The sequence below is a fragment of the Dermacentor silvarum genome, chromosome 11, assembly GCF_013339745.2.
Source record: "Dermacentor silvarum isolate Dsil-2018 chromosome 11, BIME_Dsil_1.4, whole genome shotgun sequence".
Lineage (NCBI taxonomy): Eukaryota > Metazoa > Arthropoda > Arachnida > Ixodida > Ixodidae > Dermacentor > Dermacentor silvarum.
The window spans coordinates 105,692,028-105,712,062 of NC_051164.1; the positions used below are offsets into that span (position 1 = coordinate 105,692,028).

General features: G+C 43.3%; 1 protein-coding gene across 5 annotated transcripts in view; it reads right to left on the reverse strand.

The window, feature by feature from the left end:
* The window catches only part of LOC119433031 (uncharacterized), a 78,923-nt gene that overhangs the window by 21,103 nt on the left and 37,785 nt on the right, over positions 1 to 20,035 (reverse strand). For 4 of the 5 annotated variants that reach the window (XR_007464243.1, XM_049658558.1, XM_037700182.2 and 1 more), the window contains exons 2-8: positions 14,097 to 14,146; positions 13,436 to 13,573; positions 11,953 to 12,092; positions 9,184 to 9,348; positions 5,638 to 5,857; positions 3,683 to 3,843; positions 1,380 to 1,610 (exon numbers count right to left, since the gene is read on the reverse strand). Coding sequence is in view for 4 of the 5 variants with exons in the window: in XM_049658558.1 (XP_049514515.1) it covers positions 1,380 to 1,610; positions 3,683 to 3,843; positions 5,638 to 5,857; positions 9,184 to 9,348; positions 11,953 to 12,092; positions 13,436 to 13,573; positions 14,097 to 14,103 (1,062 nt within the window). In the remaining variant the exon portion in view is untranslated. The remainder of the gene's footprint in view (positions 1 to 1,379; positions 1,611 to 3,682; positions 3,844 to 5,637; positions 5,858 to 9,183; positions 9,349 to 11,952; positions 12,093 to 13,435; positions 13,574 to 14,096; positions 14,147 to 20,035) is intronic. The other variant, XM_049658559.1, reaches the window with a different exon arrangement.

The following is a 20,035-nucleotide window of genomic DNA, read 5'->3' on the forward strand; positions in this document are numbered from 1 at the left end:
GATAGGGTCAAACAGTCCCAACCTGTGGTGCATAAGTGCCCCTACACATAAACATTTTGATATGGTACAAAGCCTTTTGAGTTTGATTGTACTAGTATTACTCACTGTGCCCAAGAAATAGGAAAGCCGCAACAAGATACATTAATGTATTTAACAGTAATTTAACCTAAAACTGGGCCGGTATAACGTAAAACTATTTCAATCTCTTTTTATTCCAAATTGGCCATTAGCCCTCCGTGATGGGTCAGAACTGGCTCCAGGTCTGCCAATCTGTTTTTATTCCAAATTGGCAATTAGCCCTCCGTGATAGGTCAAAACGGCTCCAGCTCTGCCCATGGAGCCGTTTTGACCTATTATGGAGGGCTAATGGCCAATTTGGAATAAAAACAGATTGGAATAGTTTTACGTTATACTGGCCCTGTTCTAGCTGTGAGATGTTGAGATCCGTGAGATGTTGCACGCATTTGATGATGACGTCGCCATCCACATTCACTACTGTGTTAATTTCATATGTTATTGCACAAGGTTATTCGAACATTCCGGCCTATGCAACTGCAGTTGCCATACCTTGTGAAGCGCTCAGCATGTGCGACGCACTGGTATGCTAACAAGACTGACGGGTTGCATGATAGTGCACATACATGTACTTCACATAGCGCCCACCCGGATTCAACTTTGTGTGGTGTACACCACACTCGTGACTCTGAAGCCTGTAATTTAATTAGCAATTAATGTCAATAACAGCTGGTCAAGGAGTGTATCTGTATGAGTGCATAGCTAGTTATTCTGAGTGAAAAACATCATGATTACATACTGTATGCTGCCGCAACTGAAAACACCGACTTCGATCACGTAGAAATCATCGTCAGCCTATTATGTTGCACTGAAGGATGAAGGCCTATTCCAGTGATATCCAGTTATCACTGTCTCGCATCAGACCATTCCATCCTATCGGAATGCTCGGCAGGCTAGCTGTAACACAGCAGGGTGCAGAATTTCTTTGAGGTGTGCCTCTGAGGGCAGAAGGCCAATGTGGCGACTGAAATGGTTAGGGAAAGAGCAGCGTAGAGCTCCACTATGTAGAGTCACTATGTAGATCGTGCCAATGGAAGAGGGTTCGATACAGAAACACAACATTCGTGTACATTATTTCATTGGGTCTTTGGAGCGGAGAGGGAGGTAGAGCAGGCCACTTCAACTGTGAATTCGATATGCGCGATAATTAAAAATACCCGGGTTCTATATATAATCTGGATTGACCGCGTTCGCAAACCCAATAATGAAATTCGCCACAAGCCTCAAAATTCGACCTGAGAACTCAAAACAAGTTCTACAGTTGACCCTGCACTACACCGGCCGTGCAATTGCCAATGATGTACCTGCAGGAGCGGTATGGCCTTGACCTCGTCTTCAAGATGCCTGATTCGTCCGAGACTGGTGGCCATCAGCTCCCGCACGTTGGCTAGGGCCGCACGGTTTACACCCGGCGGGTTGCCGCCTCCACCACCGCTAGGACTTGTCGCGGCCTGCTCCCTGTACCCCACTGCAGTCCGGTTGATGCCCGCGTGGTGGTGGCGCGGAGCCGCCAACGCTGCTCTAAGCCCCGGAAACTGCAAGTACAGGGCACGGCGCTCTTCGAGCAGCGGCCACAGGTCCAGGATGGCAGCCAGGCGCCCGGACAGCACGAGAAGCCACACCACCAGTGCCGTGAGCAGGACGCCCGTAGCCAGCACGAAATACATGACCATCTCTTGATGTCGTGCGCGCAGCAACAGCGACGGCGAGTTGCTTCAAGCTTACACTGCTCACGGCCGGGGTGCATCGACTGTTGCTGCGCCCTTGGCGAATAGCACGGATGTTGCTGCTGCTCCCAGGCACTTACCCACTACAGAGGTTTAGCCAAGTAATGAGTGGCAAAAAATTGAGATATAGCTACAAATAATAAAGATAATTTAAGTAATAGGTATAATAGTGAAAAATAAAGCTGTTGATATTAAAGTAAGCTGGCTCACACAGCGCTGCGTCTGTCGTCTTCACTATGGCTTGCCTTTTTCACTGTTCAATTCCCTTCTAAATACATATTTTGTTTGTTTCCAAACAATGGCTCTTACCCACTACAGAGAATTCACCATGAAGCTGGTGGCTTTATATATAGCAGTGGGGATTTCATATATGTTGTGATTGTTCTTTTTTATCATCAAGAGTGAACCGCTCTACATTATGACTACTCACATAAAGGTGCAAATTTCTTTTCACATACCCTACATAGTCTTTCATTCGTTTACTTTTTCCTCGTATGCTTTACCATGACTGGTACATGCCCATACGAAGGACTGGTCAGGAATGCACTCTCAGTTGAGAAGTGCATGATACAAAAGAGGACTGCAAATCTGGTCTTGTGATCCTCAGGAAACTGCATTCACACACCCTGTCTCTACCCAAATGCATTCTGTAAAACATTATTACAAACATTCTTTTAAAAAAGCTCCATGGAATGTGTGTGCAGGTTTGTTTCTAGCTGTTTACTGATCAGAATCGGCATCACAATGATGTGATGATAACTACATTTCATTCCTGCCAAAATTACATAACCTCGCACTGCTTCCAACTAAGCCACTTAAACCGTCCCAAGTGTAATGTAAAGCACAAACGAAAAGATTAAAATCACTTATATATGTTACTTTAACTATTAATTTTATTTAACAGTGGGATTACCAGTAGAATAAAAAAAACTAAATTAAGATGTTCTAGTTTCTGTCCATAAGGGTGTACGCATGAATGTCCTGATTCACTTGTTTTTAGCATCAGCTATAATCAGCCGGAACTGTGAGAAAAAGACACTGCCTGGAAATCCATACTTTATTCATTCATGTGATAACTGCAAACATGCAAATGCTGATTTTGTTACTACTACGAAAAGCTGGGACATGTCATTTCCAACAGCGACCTACAGGTGACTGCTAGCCTCGGCGAGCATAGGCAAAATGCCTACAATTGGGCCGAAAAGGGAACTGTGAGCTTTTAAAAACGCTGAAGGATGCTTATTCAAATGTTAGCACTGTGCTGCCACCATTTCATATAAAATAAAGCTTTACACAAGCAAGAGCCAAGTTCAAACTTGTAGGCTCGTGTCAGCGCTGATGCAGCTCATAGCAGAAAGGAAGAAAAGAAGCTCATTAAGTCAAATGTTATGAAGCTGTTAATTGGTGAAGTTATATCAGGTGAAATGTGGCTAACGTAACAATGCTACATGCACATATGGCAGAAAGCAATGTCAGTTGTCCAACATGGAAGTTAAAGCAGCAGCAAATGTTACTCATTTATACGTGGAACGTTCCAAACGTAAGCCTGGTGATGTTTTACAAAATACAATTTTTAACAAACTGGTGGTGTAGTTTTTAACAAAAGGATAAGACCCTAATAAATAATCAACATACAAAAATGAACTGTTCCAGACAGATACAGTTTCTTTGTTTAATAACTGTGAGATGATGATTAAGGTAGTGTGCTACAATTCTTCAGTAAATGCCAGGCATTTCTCAAATAACCGAAGTCATGTATAAGCTGCACAAAGCTTGCAAAAAGGACTCAATGGAGAATTCTGCATTTTGTGACATAGCATGTAACACACAAATGTTCGTCAGCTATAACAATAAATCCAGGTGCTGCAAGTGCTACTTACATCAGGAACAGCACTGGATGAGTTTGTTGATAAAGATGATATGGAGCTAGTAGAGCCACTCCTTGAACGAGCCGGACCAAAGACCATGTCCAGTATCTCACTTGCTTTTCGTTGATCGGCCTCTCGCCAATGGGAGGGAAGCACTGAGCTCTGCGTTGGTTCTAACGAGAGACAGCGCCACACAATCAGTTGAAAGCACTGACACAACCACAAAAAGCACTAATCAGCAATGAACTAGTGAATCAGTATGAGGTGAAACTTTGTGAAATGGAAAACTCATCTACCCGACTGCAGCATCAAGCTTTCTTGGACCTTTCTCCACCTTGCAGGATTCCACATAACTGATGTGTCAGGTTAACTTTGTGTTCACAGAATGACCAGGTACCTTTACACCAAAAAATGCACTTGCAAGGAAGTCTGCCACTACAGCTGCCGTAGCTGTAAGGTTATGACAAAGCAGTTTAGCGGCTTCTGTCATGAACAATTTTCATCCATAATGCCCAAGCCAGTTATAACTTTCAGCTAGTATAACAACTGTCAATGCACAAGCCCTGAGGGCTTAGCAAGACAAACATGTAGTACATGATCATGTAGTAAATTATTATACAAACAATGGTTTTGGAGGAAGACAGCAGTAATATCCCAACTTTAAGCACATAGCTTCATTCTCAATATCACTTGCATAATCATCATTGATATATCACCTCGTTGTTTCCAGGTAATGAAAAGGAAATCAAAAACGAACATGCCTATACTTAGCACTCTTAGAGACTTCAAGGACAAACCTTTCCTTTTAAAAATACATTAACGTTTCGGCTCCCCCACGGGAGCCTTGTTCACAACATTTGTGAACAAGGCTCCCGTGGGGCAGCCGAAACGTTAATGTATTTTTAAATATATTTCAACCATTTTTGGTCGGTGTCTCGATCCCTTCCTTTTAACTATGCATCATCCCGACCAGACGGGCTTCCGTCATACTCTCGACTTCAAACCTTTCCTTTTGCGGCCACAGAGTTCCCGAGTTGCAATTGTTTGCTGAACTTTGTTTCGTTAGCACAGATCAATAGGAGCAATGAAAAATAAAAAAATGGAGTATCAACAATTTTCTGTGTGCCATTCATACCCTACTCCAATGTTCGTAACTGAGTGAAAAAGCCACCAACTATAACGAGTTTTTAGTCATCTTAATGACAACTTTGCCTTTTGGGAGTCTTGGGACTCTATTAGTCTTTTTTAGTGAAGTAAATAGCCAGTAAATTGCCTTGGTAAAATTTCTTAAAATTCCATGCCTCAAACCTATTTTATTTCAAAAGGGCCTCGATCTGCCGCTACATCTCATTTTCTTCTTCTTTCTAGGGTGTTACATGCCAAAACCACTTCTGATTATGAAGCATGTCGTAGTGGAGGGCTCTGGATTAATTTTGACCACCTGGAGTTCTTTAATGTGCACTAAAATGCAAGCACACGCAAGGCAAAGCACAATCTTGAGATCTGATACTACTTTAGAACTGTGGGAGGTAACTGAAAGTGTTAGTTTAAAATTATGTAAGGAAGATGTCTAGAAACAATCAAAACATTAAAGAGAACACAATTTAGAGCAAGTCATCATCATCCCCACTTCAAAACTTTTTGCTAAATATGGATTGTTTTGGGCCTCGACTTGGTGAGTTTGTCCAAATAAATGGTACTAGCACTGCCCTATTATTACCCCCCCCACTCGCCCACACATGCCAGAAACCACTTGTAATCATATCATCCTAAACTCCTGGTTAACATGTGGGGAGAGCACCACCACCACCACCAAGACAATCAATGAGCAACACAACCATCAGCATCAATGAGATATTCCACAAAAATTTTTTTGTGCCACACAGTAAACATTTCCGTTGTTAGAATCTCCTGCTCAATACATAATGGCACATATGAAGAGCTGCTTATCGAAATTTGTCACTTACCGGCACCTGGAGACACCACTGCTGAATCTGCGTACTTCGGAGCATTTCGGAGGAGGTCGACCTTTTGCAACTCGCTTTCAATCTCGCGTCCGTCATCAACGTGGCCATTTCCAAAGCCCCTTTCGTGGCTGCTGAGGACGTCTTCAAAGTTGCGAAAAACTTCGTTCAAAGTGTCGTCGTTCGATGCAAGCAAGTCAGGTGGGGGTGCGCTTGGAAGTGTCTGTGAAATGTGAGGGAAAGCCATTGCACCATATACAATCAAACACTCGCTGTCTGTTTGCCACTAAACTGTGAGATACCTAGAAAAATGCAACAGCCGATGGACAATTTTTAACAAATTCACTTCCAAAAAGTACCAATAGTTCCTATAATTTACTAATTACTGACTATTACTAATTAGTGATTAAACAAGCAAACAATAAAAGCAAGCAAGTATTACACGTTTGTAAAATGTGAAGGTGAAATCCTGCCAGCTGTGGAACAAGACGACGACAAATGCGCAAGCAGTGGCACGAGCGCGGCGGGCAGTATGGGAATGCTAGCATGATCAGCGACATCGGAGCCAGCTGTGGAAAAAGACGACAACGGTGAACGCACGAGCAGTGGCACGAGCATGCCTCAGACCACGTGACGTGTGCAATCAGGCATGCACTAGCCACCCCTTTCAGTAAGTCACAACTGTGGAGCAGCCGTGGCTTCAGGGAAGCATGCTCGTCTTGCACTGCGGAGGCCCTGGTTCGGTTCCCTCCCAGACCGAAATTTACCTAATTTTATTTTCAAAGCCACTAATTTACTTTGTTTACAGGAACCTCCTGGAGAAATGTGAGCCTCAATCTGAGCATTTTTAGACGTGTATTTAGTCTTTGCGGCGTCCGTCATTTTTCGTCACTTTTTTGCCAAGGTCACTGCAAGGTCACTGGAAAGGTCACCACCAAGGGCACTGCCAACACAGACACCTAAGGCGTTTGCCTTAAAAACAATAGTGACCGATTCCTGTCACAAACGGAAGCAAGGTCAGGCTAAGGGAGATGACAAGACAAAGTCAAGGAAGAGTCGAGCACCAAAATATTCCGGAAAGAGTGGGTGATCGATGGGGCCAAATGCAGGAAACTCATAAAAAGTGGCAACTTTCTATAGGAATCGGACATAGCTGACAGTAGAAGAAAAAGAAACCTTCAGTGTGAAACCAATTCATTTAATGTACACAGTTACACATATTACAAGATGACAAGTTGCTGTTCACAGCTGTTACTTACGCTACTAGCTATATAGCCAAAGCGAATGATAGGAGAGGGAAGCATGAAATGGTTCTAAGTCTTGACAGAGCAATCATCATCACTATATAGTAAGTTCACTGCAGGATAAAGAAAAGAAAGATGCATGATAAGCGATGCTTATACTGATGCAAGAACTGTTCATCGGATTTGTTGTTTATCAAACTTGCAGGAGTCAAAAGTACGCTCAACTTGTGAAAAAGAAAAGAAAGAAAAAAATAGGTGTAGGACGACGAGGACATAAATTGAGCTACAATTTAAAACCTCACAGTATACAGATAAAATTTCAAATGCAGACAAATAAAAAAGAAAGCTTTCCTGAAGATAAATAACAAGATTCAGGCTGCTTGCTCAACTTATCTCAGAAATTGTACTAGAAAATCAGAAATATAGATGCTTGACGCAATATTTAACAATAGTACCAGCAAGTTGCAAACACAAATGAGCAAGTAGCCAGCAATCTTCTTTTTAATTACTGAGAAAAAGATAAACAAATATTGTCTAACAATGCACAGTCCAAAGAATGGCACAAGGCAGACAAGACTGGACATGTCTGCTGGTAGACAGAACAGAGCCCTATCAAACCAAGAACTATTATATACCAGAATTATAAGAAAAAGGATTCTGACTGCAACTAACCTCAGGATCACTGTCGCGGCGTATTCCAAAGCAACGACAGAGGATATGCTTGCTTTTTCTCTGCCTTTGCGACATGTGTTGGAGACAATACAGGACTCAATAGCACAATTTCAACATGTTTCCCTGAGCAACATTACTATGGAGTAAAGAATGTGTAAAACACCTCCCCAAAAATGCTTTGTCTGATGATAAAGACCTTATCTTATTTCCTATAGGACCATAACACTTGATAATACAGTCGTACGCCTGTAATGTTCTACAAGAAAGGTTATCATGGGCGAACCGCAGAGATAATGGAGATAAAAGCATTGGTGTACAGGTGTTTGTCTCACAACAGTGTCTGATAACAGGATGAATCATCCACAGGAAGTGCCTATAGACAGACGCCAACAACTGGTGCTTGTGGGCTCGTGTCATATATGTGCACTGGAAAACCGTTTTTCTGATCTGATCATTTTTCTGACATTTGGTGTATCGTTTGTTGTATCACACACCCCTGTTCAATTTTACAAATAAATATTCACTGTATGTACTTACTATAAAATGTACTTTATTAACTACGCCATATGCACCACACTGACTGTAAGTGCACTTTGCCTAACTAACTAAATTCACCTATGCATAAACAAAGAAAGTATTCTTTTTGCCTGTACACACTACATACAAGGCACCAGTGGCATCAACAATGACAATGTGAAACGTACAGCTGCCATCAGACTTCAGTGAAAGAATGAAGACACATCTACAGCAATTAACTTTAACAAACACTGGTTGTAAGGAGCAAATATTCAATGCTTTGGAAGGAAGCCATAATTATTAAGCTAGCACATTCAAGGCACCCGAACCTGAAACGTCGAGCACCATCTGTAGGAGAAACAATAAGGTGGCTTAACACATTGGCTACCAAATATTACACGCACCACATGGCTCTCTGTTCCGATTATTTTTGCTCCATACGTATGCTATCCAAAGTTCCACCGTCGTGTTCGTTATATAATGCTCTGCAGTAATAAACACTAAAAAAAATGCTAACAAATAAGCTTTATTTACGATATGAAGCACATCTTTCGAGTTCAGAACCCTAACTGCCCATCACATATTCATTTTTGTTTGGAAAAGCTTGAAACACTCAGACACGTAGAGAGCAGCACTGTACTTTTTACACTCTCACCCACTGTCGGTTATTTCCTTTTTGCCCCGCACGTTTTGCACTGCTGTGATTGATTTTGTTTGCCAAGGTTTGGCGGAATCCGACGTGGAAAATTCCTCTACTGCAATGTTTCAAGGCACACAGGTATCGGACGGCATGCACCAACATTCTACAAATATCAACTCCCCCCCCCCCCCCCCCCCCCCCCCAAAAAAAAAAAAAAATCAAACCATCCCTGAGGTGGACACATAATGCCATCTATAGCGACATTTCTAAACTTGCCCAGCATTTATTGACTTACGCGGCATCCACAAATAGCTTTCTAAGCAAACAATACCTCCCGCCCGGCCAATTGCCAGCTTTGGCCATATGGCCCTGTTCTTAGGCCCAGCGCTTCGCCAGCTTTGACAACCAATGGATTAATTAAGGAGTGCTCTGGTTGAACATGATGGCAACTGTAACTCGCACAAGCATTCAGCCCACCTTTGAGCGAAGTTCTAGTATCTTTGGAGGAGCAGCAATGATGGCATCCTGCTTGGCCACCTCATTGTCAAGCATCCCAAGGTATGACTGCAGCGACTTCCGCTGCCGCCGCCTCTCCCGACACTGTTGCCGAATCTGGTCCATGTTACTTCTTGCTGCTTGCGCCTGCAAATAAATCCACCATAGACTCATTTCTACAGCTCTTGAAGTGTTTATCATTATAAAGCCAAGCCACTATTTAACGAACACGGATATCACAAATTAGGTGATATAACTACGTATAAATATAAAATTTTTCTCGTCGATATCAGTGTGTAACGAATATGTACTAATAATGAAATTATTTTTGCGTCGGAAGTGACTTCATTATAACAATGCTCGGCTGTACTGCATTCCAGCTGAGACTTTAAGTTGCTAGAAAAATGCAGAGTAACAGAGATTGAGATACTGTCTTTTTTATGTTTCATTCGTGGTGGCAGATATCAGGATATATGTATTAATTAGCAACTTAACTAAGTAACTAAAATTTACTAAATCCCACATAAGTTAACAGCTTGGGTGGGACACTATATAATTGCAAAATTCAAGCTAGCCAGACCATAAAGTCCACCCATTTGCTAGACAATCTGAGTGAAATTTGTCCTTAAATGCTGAAAAAAATGCATTGGTGTTCTAGTTAACAATTATCAGCACTGCATTTTCTTAGCAGAGCTAATAAGTGTCAACTGGAACAGTCAGTATACTTAGCCCAGGCATGTACATGTATGCATGAGGCAGGACAGCCACTGCTGTTGCTCCCTTTGCAGAGCAGTGCTTATAATATGCAAATCTCAGAGCAGTGCTTATAATATGCAAATCTCGGAGGTGAAGAAAACTCGAAAATCAACATGACAAAAAAATTAGGAGACAACACAGTCGCTGTAAACATACTAAGACAAACAAAAAAGAAATGACACTCATTGTTTCTCCTGTGCCTCATGCCATTTCCATTATTTAAATTTGTTAAACCAAGTTATCAAACTCGAAAGTTCCAATACACATGGAAGTTGTTGCTTTGACCCCTTTTGTAATATGCTGGTCTTCATTTTATTTTCTTTCATCTTATTTTCAATCTCCCCAGAAACTTATCAATTAAACAATTTATGTTCCTCTACTACAACAGTACGTCAATCTGCCTGTTTTTCTCTTGGTAAATATCAATGACTGTAAAACCTTCTTGGAAGTCAAGATAACTCGCTGAGCTTTTAATTTTCTTTAATTTCAGCGACACTATTATCGTGCACCTACTATTCATCATAACGAAAATGTGTTATTGCCCTTCGCAATAACACTGTACTTAATTTGTTTTTCAATAGTGCACCATTTAGCATGGCGGCCTGCATTTCGATGGGAGCGAAATGCGAGAACACCCGTGTACTTAAATTTAGGTGGTCCGAATTTCCGGAGTCCCCCACTACGGCGTGCCTCATAATCAGATCGTGGCTTTGGCATGTAAAACCCCATAATTTAGTGCACCATTTATACATGGAAAGGAGATTGGGGTTCTCTACATCAGCTACTATCATTATCTACATTCTGCTTTGCAATGTGCATGCAGTACATAATATCACTGCAGATCATTTCTACTGTACAGTAGTGATACAGCAACTTGTGCTCCTGGCTAATGTCCAAGGGCACTGTGTTTGAAACTATGCTCTGTGGTATTCAGGATCTTTAAATTCTAATAGAATTATTATATATTGGCCTATGCCAGATAGTGCAATTCTGTTCCTTGAGTGGGATCATTCAAACAGGCAGACATTAATTGCATGAAACGTCACAATGCATATTAGGCTAATTACCTTTTTTCTAATTGACTTCTGACTAATCTTTTTAAGTCAGATATTGTAATTTACGTAGCTGGTGAGTCGACAAGGCATATCCGCTAAACGGGAATTCTGACGTTGGCATCAATTTTGAGACATGCATCCACAAGTTGTGCCAGAAGGCATTGGTTTTCTAGTTATCTTGCAGTGTTAGAGACGACCTTTCGTTCGTAAATCAAGTGGAACAACAGTGCGCACTTCGCCACAAGTTTGATACCACTTATCTCAAAATTGCTGCTAGTTTCAAAATTTGTTACAGGTGGGACTTACATTGAGAAGTGACTCCAATTCGTACATTGCAATATATCCCCTGAAGTAATCAGTTGGTAAAATTTCTTAATTAGTCCATTCTGCAGTTTAATTTCTCGTGAAATAATACCAGCCCTTTCAACTAATCCAGCTCAAGGAGCAGAATCATGCTACCTACTGCAATCATGCTACCTATCACTTTTGAAAAATACTGTTGATAAAAGTACACTTATTTTTATTTATATTCCTGCCTAAGTTGTGGATGTTAATTGCTTAAGTTGTGCATGGCCATTTCATTGTTATGTATTATGTCTGTTTTGTTTGCTCGCGTGCATGGAGGATAAAAGAACACTGAGTTTATATTTACCTTCGTGTATGAGTTATGTATGTTAATATTACTATTAAGTATTATGTCTGCTGTTTAAGTTCGCTCGCGTGCTGCGTTTTATACCCTAAGTTGACTATGGACCCGGGATTAGCCAATGGCTATGGGTCCAGCAATGCTTTCATATTTTGTAAAATATGTTGTAAATAAAGAATGAAAAAAAGTGATTATTTAACACTATAGTTACGACTGAGAAAAGAAACATTCAGTTTATGCATTCTTGTTTTGGTGGCCAAATCATAGATAAGAACATGGAGGGTTGATGTATACCTTCAGAGAATCACAGAATTGCACGAAGTCGAGGTGTATGTGGTAGCCATAAGGGCAGCAGTTGCAGCGTGAGCCCTCTCGTGTCTTGAGCTCAGCCATAAGCTGGTCGTGCAGCATGCCAGGCGTCCACGTGTGGTAGCCTGAAACAAAGGACACACCATTGCTTGCTCATTTCATAACATGCAGTGATAATATTGGATCACTAATATTGGATCACCTGAACCTGTCCTTCGGGGCAAAAAGATCAACAGCCAGTGGCCACACTATAGAATTCATTGGGATACCTTACAGCAACAGGTACAAACCGTTACATGTGAGGAAATCAAATACTATATGCACAGTTTTAATTTTAGCACTGCAGCAAGGTACAATACCTGGATCAATATGACAAACGACAAATCCCTGTGCTTTTTCTCATATTTTTACTTATCACCATCATTGCCAGCCTAATTAGGTCTGCTGGAGGAGAAATATTTCTTCTAGTGCCCTACAAATTCTTGTAATATGTGCCAGCTGCACCAACCTGTCAGCTTGTTCACATCGTCACTACATGTGATTCTCTTGCTTTCTTTGGTATCCATACTGTGCTCTATTTGTTCTATGCTTTACATGTCCTGCCCACGTTCACTTCTTCTTGCAGTGTGAATACCTCTTACATGGAGACAGTTTACACTGGCCTGCTATCAGAGACATCAACCGTGGTCTTTCACGTTAATTTCATCACTTCTTCAGTGCAGTGTCACTGTGCAAGTGGCCTTTGCCTCTGCTATCCAGTCAACTACTTCCTGGCAAGGCCCCAGGTCCATAATGCTGCTAGCTGCACTTAGAAACTAGTGCTGCAGCTAGTCAGTATATAATGAGTGCACTATATAAGCACAGACTTATTGGGTTAAAGTTCGTGGAATAAAAAAAAAATACTTGAGAGAAAGATAAGGACTATGCAATCAGCAATGGAACAGAAAGTGATAGGCATGAAAATTATTGAGAGCAAACACGGGTAGCTGATATATTCTAGTTAAGATTAAAACAACAAAGTGGACTTGAGCAAGTGTAGAGCAGATAACAGGTGGTCTATTGAATAACCCAATGGGTGGCAAGGGAAGGAAAACAGGATTGAGGATAGCAGAGGAGTAGCTGGTTTGACGATAGTATGGGCAAATTTTGCAGGCATAAAAAGTTACTAGAAAACATTTTCCCATTTCCCATTTGCTCGTGTGTGTAAGGTCAGTGGGGCGATTCAAAGGCCCTTAACTTCAGATCTGGAGTGCATTTAGTGACCAATCAAGCCACAATTCTGCACTGCAATTTTTAGTAATTAAGTGCAGGACAGGGCTAATTGGAGATCGCTGGGAGAAGCCTTAGTTCTGCAGTAGACTCAATGGTAGTCTGACCATGATAATCATGGTGTTTCCAAATAGTGCTGTTCACAATAGGTTGTAATACGAATGTTTTGAAGTGCTGCAGCAAGCAAAGAAGTACGCACCCATTTTGACCTTGGAGCGCCTGGGCCTCTGACTTCTGCTGGTGTTGCGTGGAGGTGTCCTATGTTCCCAGTCGGTCGGAGTGGAGCTGGATGACCGCAGACTCTCGAGCCTTTCTCGGAGCTCGGACTGGGTAGGAGCTGTGTGATGACAGATTAATCTAAATCACATCAAGCGAGAAAGCCATTCACTCGCCTACTCTCACTCACTCACATACAAACATGCACATGCACACTCATCAAGAGATAGGATTAACAAGACGTGTTGTCGGACGAGTTGATTCACTGTACTTAAGAAATTAAAAGAGTGCAAGAAAATAGATAAGGGCAAGACAGAGAACAGTAATACTTGTTCTTCGGCTCGTTCATGTCTCTCTCTCTCTTTCTTTTGCAGTGTTTTAATTTCTTAAGTAAAACAAATGGAGTTGCCGCTTGCATTCAGCATGACATATAATATGCCTCATACTACTTGACGCATACTTGACAACTAGCTTGTGCCAACTAGCGGATGTGACTTGTACACGTGTGACTTGTACTGTATGACACAAAATAAGAATGCGGGCACAGTGCGTTTATGTAATCTGGCACTCCTTAGACAGTAATAGAATGGGACCTTCTTAGCACCAAACTGCAAAATAGATTGGCAAAGAGCAAGGAAGCTTACCATACATTGTAGACGTGGTGCTTCTGTACTGGAGACATGCAGCTTAGATCCTGCGTGGGAGAGAAAAAGGAAAGGGTCATCACTTTAACAGTGACAGCACAGGTACTTGAGTGTACTAAAGCAACTACATATATTGTTAGAGTACAAGGCACATTTAAACTTCAGCACAGATGCATAGACTGACGAAACAGGGTTTTTTTTTTTTTTTTTGCTATTACCATGTCTCATAAGAATTTATGGCTAAAAGTTTCTTGAGGCATTTGAGATAGTTGCATAAAACAACACCTAATTTTACAATATACTGCCACTGCTCACTGTGCTTCATTCTGCAGCACACTTATGACACAAAGCCAAGTGATCCAGCTGTTCATTGTGCCCCATTTCATTTTTCTTTAAATATCTTAAATTTCAGCACTTTGCTTACTACTACATCATGAGCATCCTCTGTCCATTCCATTTCACTCAGTCTACCCACACTGTCACACTTCTAGAAGAGTGCAAAGGTGCATTCTCATTCTTCACGGTCGCAAATATTACACAAATAAAAGTATACACCAACCATCATTACCAGCGCATTAGAAAGCTCGGCCAGAAACATCTGCTATGTCATCACTTGCAGATCTGCTACGTCATCCGCAACATCTGCTATGTCATCCAAAGCTGTACCTTGATGCACAGCTTTAGCTTCAGTTCACTGTTTGTGGGCCACAATCTTTCTATTACTGCGATCGCAATTATATGGACACTCCAAGCAGATTTCTGCCGTCATCGCTGTCGCCGTGAGGTTCCGTATAAAGTCCAAGGGCGATAAAATCGTCGCCACGCGCTCTATGCTGTATGCATGCGTGAAAGCATGTGAGGGGCGCGCGCTTTCACAGGGAGCGAACGCACGGCGGAGAGCAAAACGTGCCTTCTTCCGTTGAACGAAAGGCCGTGGGGGGACGAAAGGGAGGGCGACATTGTGCTTACTATGTGTCAGGTGTTGCCAGGTGTAGCATCGTGATTACGTCATCACCTCAAACGTCATGTGATGGCATCACCATGCCATCACACGACGTTTGAGGTCATATCACGGTGATATCGTGACCACGCCACTGTATCGTTACACAATACCGGCATCGTTACGTCAAGATATCACCTGATGAAGTCATCACATCAAACGTGACGTTGAACTTGACATCACACGATGACATCATTGTCAAGTGATGATGTCACCTGATGACGTCATGCGATGCCTCTTGGAGAAGCAGCACACTATGCACGTCCCGCTTAGCACTGAATCAGCCCACGATGATGTAACGTGATTACGCAATCACGTCAAACGTCACGTGATGACGTAATCCCACCAAAGGTCGTGTGAAAATCACGTCAAACTTTACGTGATAACGGCATCGTCACGCGATGATATCGCCTGATGACGTAATCTGACGACGTCATCAGTCAAACGTGACGTCACGCGATGACGCCTTTGTCAAGTGACGATGCCACCTGATGACGTCATGTGATGCCTCTTTGAGAAGCAGCACACTGTGCGCTGCTCGCTTTGCACTTCCTCCGGGATCGGCCCATATTTTTGTGGGCCTCGCTGTAAAACCAAGTATAGCTACTGAAACATCAGCATGTTCAGTGCAAATATGATTGGTCACTTAGGTAGGTGCTTCACAACACTGGCTTAATCAGTGCCACTGCATGTGTGCATGGTTTTCAGCACAGAGAAAAAGCATTAACCAAGCCGTAAAGGGACATTAAAGAGAAACACATTTAGACTATTAGAGTATTCTCATAAAACATACTTTCATGTCTTTGAGAGGAAAAGGTTATGTAATGGGTAAACAACATGAAGGCCAAACTTAATTCCCATTTTCAATTTTGCACAGAGACCACAATGTTGATGAGATTACAGCAATGCCACGAATTTCACTATATATTTTGGTGCATATGCCCATTTTCTTGTAGGGCTAATTTCCAAAGCTTACGGGGCTGAGCCTTGGCATAATTTAGAGTGCAATGAGATATTTATTGACTGACCAACAGCGAATTAATTCCAAGTGAACACAGTCAAACATATGATGTCACAAGGTGCTGCCGCAGGGATTCCAAAAAGGCATCGCCATTCGTCTTCTGTCCTTGCATCGTTTCTGACTTACAAGTCTTCAGCTCACTGCATAACTGACCTATTCGGTATTTCGCAAGTGCATTTGACCTTTGAAGAATGTGCATCAACACACGAGGAGGATGCCCAGCGTTCACCAAATGTCACTTAAACAAAAACAAAGAAAACTATTTTCCAGATAGGATTAAATATATGACGAGCTCACACACTGAGTACCCAAAGTTGCTATTATTGCGATAGAAATTATATGGACACTCCAAGTGGATTTCTGCTGTCGGCGTCGCCGTGAGGTTCCGTATAAAGTCCAAGTTCGCTGTAGTGAAAGCTCGCGAGGGACGCGCCCTTTCACGGAGAGCGAACACACGGCGGAGATCAAACGCGACGTCTGCAGTCGTGCGAAAGGCCGTGGGGGATGGGAGGGAGGTAAGGGGGGCGACGTTTAGCTGCGGCACCAAACGCGTATCTTGCGACCGGGCGCATGGGGAACTGGAATCTCGCAGGCGAAAGGCGGAAAGCGGGAAGGCAGCGCGGGAGGGAGGGGGTGCGGCTTCTGCTCTGCAAGTAACTGCGTACTTGTACTTTGCGCGGCGGCGGGCGGTCGCGCGCACCGTATCTTGAAAGCGAACTGCAACACGGCTCCTATACCTTTGTATGCGCTGTGCTTTCGCCGCTCAGTTTCTGCTGAAGCAATAGACCACACGAACCTTCGCTTGCTGCTGCTGGCGCGCTTGCTCACGCCAGCATTTTGACAGCAGTTGTGTGCGGTCATCGAGTGTGATCTATTCATGTTTGTTTGTGCGCACTGACACCATGCTCGTCAAACTGAGTTAGAAAGCGAATGTGCCCAAGTTTATACAGCCGATAGAACTACTATCCGCACTCCATATAGCTCTCTACTAATTTGCTATCGCAATTGATGCTTCGCCTTTCGGGCGAAACTGCGAATTTTTTGCTGCTTTCATAATCAACCTACTAAGCGCTCCATGTTTTGCAAACGAGTGCACCGTCGGACTAGTTAGTTCATCTTAGAAGTGGGGGAAGAACACAAAACGCATGGACAGAGACAAGAAAGACACCACACGAGCACTGACTAACAACTAGCTGTCTTTGTTTACTGCATCGATCACACAATAAATAAGTTGCAGAATTACCCGTGGTTTGCCACAATATGTCAGGTTATCAAAACACTATGAAACCACGAAGGATAAGGAAGGAAGGAAAGAAGGTACGGTGAGGACTAGAGAAGGTATAATCATTAGAATAAGCTCTTGTCATCTCGTCAATAGCATATATTCTAATCACTAAAGCATTTTTATGCTCTAAACATGGCTAACATATACAATATTCTTTTATTGCGATAGCAATTATATCTGCAATCTTGGGCCGCGATTTTGTAGCGATGGCTTTCCGACGCGCTTCGTCAGTGGTCAGAGCGACGCTCTGTCCGCGTTATCATTGGGATCAGCGTCCGTGAACGGTGCATGATAATAGTGGCATAGAATCGAGCGGAAGGCATCGCTACAAAATCGCGGTCCTATCGAATTTTCGGCGTCGCCGTGATGTTCTGTATAAAGTCCAAGTGCGATAATGACCGACCCGCGCGCCACAAGCTGCAGGTGCGAGGGAAAGCGTGCGAGAGTGAGTATATAGAGGAGGAGCGTGGCATGATGCGCGGTCTTCCCGCGCGCCGAGTGTTGCAGGTCACGTGATCAAACGCGCGCTAGGTATGGTTACACTGTAGTATGGCGGACTTGCATCGCTGTGGCCACTGAAGAAGGACGCAAAGTGCGAGAAGGAATGGCATTGGAAAAGGCATCGCTACAAACAATCACCGCCCAAGGGGAGGAGAGCGCGTGTCTCTAGCCCAGCCGTGGCTGCGCATGGCTGTCCGCGCGGCTGAGCGCATACGCCGCCCGCACGCCGTATCTTGGATGTAATCTGCGGTGTGCGTGCAAATTAGGGCTGATGGCTGGCTTTATGTAGGTTGTGTTCTCGCGCGCCTAGTGTTTTGGAGGTCTCGTAATCTCAAGTATCCGAGACGCGGTGAAACGAGAGGCATGCAGCACGAGGCGTTCCCTCCCCGCTGCCGGCGCATCTTCATCACGCCAGCGTTGTGACAGCGAATGTTCGTGTTCATCGAGTGAGATATATCTGTTCATGTTTGCCTATCGACGCGTGACACCATTCTTGTTCATTTAATTAGCAGGCGAACGTTTATTGCTATTAATACGGTCGATAAAACCACGAAACTTCAGGTTTTGCTATCGCTATCAATGCTAGAGGATGCGTATTGACCAAACAAGTAATTTCTGGAACGGCTCATCACCACACCTGCTGCAACGCAGAGCCACCCAATAATCATGCCCCCTTTTAACAATGTCTGTCATTTAGACAAAACTTCTCTGCATTTTACAAAGCTTCGTCCACGTCATTTGTTACAGCCTGTTAGGTCTTATACCAACAGACCTGATCAAAGGCTCCACGCTCGTTTGCCTTAACTCACTTTAACTTAAAAGTGAGTTCTTTAACTTAAAAATAAGACGCATCCAATCCGGAACGTCGATCCATTAAGCCGTCGTCGTACTCGTGTACGCAAACGACCACCAAAACTAAGTACCGGCGCCGTTCGACGAAACATGGGCGGGAATCTGGCTTCCTACATATGCGCAGGCGCATTCCCCGCGCCCACGGGACGAGGCTATTAAAACGACCGCCCCCTGCATACGACCCTGCGAAATTCATTCAAGCCGTCGTGCGACGGCTTCCGAGGGTTGCAGACGATGCGTCCCACGAGCGATGTTCAAGGGCGGCTCACGTGACACCGGCATGCGACGACACCCGAGCAGCCAAGAAGGGGAGGGGCGTGCCTTTCGTTGGGAGGCTGTTTAGGATGCGCCACAGTAGCTAGCAGCCGATTCAGGCGGGAACCCTAAGCGTTTAAATTGCACCCTTCAGGGCTGCTGGCTCGGTGAGCCTATAACTGTAATACGCTCTAAGTCTGCGCTTTTTGAGACTGACCTTGTCTCCGAGATATCTTATATACACTATATGGGTCATTCCATCTCAAGTGTACTAGCTAGGTGTTTTTGCGACCTTCTTCGATATTGCTGAAAAAATGATAGTAATTGACCTCAATGTGGGAAGTAATTGAAGCAATTTCTTTCTGAAAAAAAAAAAAGTCGCAGTGCCGCCCGAAAGCCGAAGCATCGCTTGCGATAGCAAATTAGAAGACAGCAATACGAAGCAATGATATGAATTTATCGCCCGTGTAAACTTGTTAACATTCGCTTACTAACTAAATTAACAAGCATGGTGTCACGGCCGCACAAGTAAACATGAACACATCTCACTCGATAACCGCGGAAACTCGCTGTCAAAACGCTGGAGTGGGGAAGCGCGGCGGCAGCAGCGAGTTTCGCGCTGCCTCTCGCTTCAACGCGAACTAAGCGGCGAAAGCACAGCGCACACGAAGCCATAAGCACCTAGACTGTACTCATCGCAGATCGCTTTCAAGATAGGGCCCGCGCGGCCGCGCCACATGCAGCACGCAGCAGCCGCTGGTTGCAGGCGGCACTCTTTCATGACAATTGTAGTTTATTACTTTTCGCTTTCATTCACATTATTTTAGTCATGAGAAAAAGTCGACAATTGCCGGATATTTTATATTTTTTAGGAAAAGAATTAATTGTTACATCAGGAATATATCCGAAATATGGGATTGTTATGTGTGTATACACTAAATGATAAAAATACTCTGACAAAAATAAAACCGTCCTCCTGTTAAAATCATGACAAAAATAAAAAAAAACTGACGTTCTGACTCACT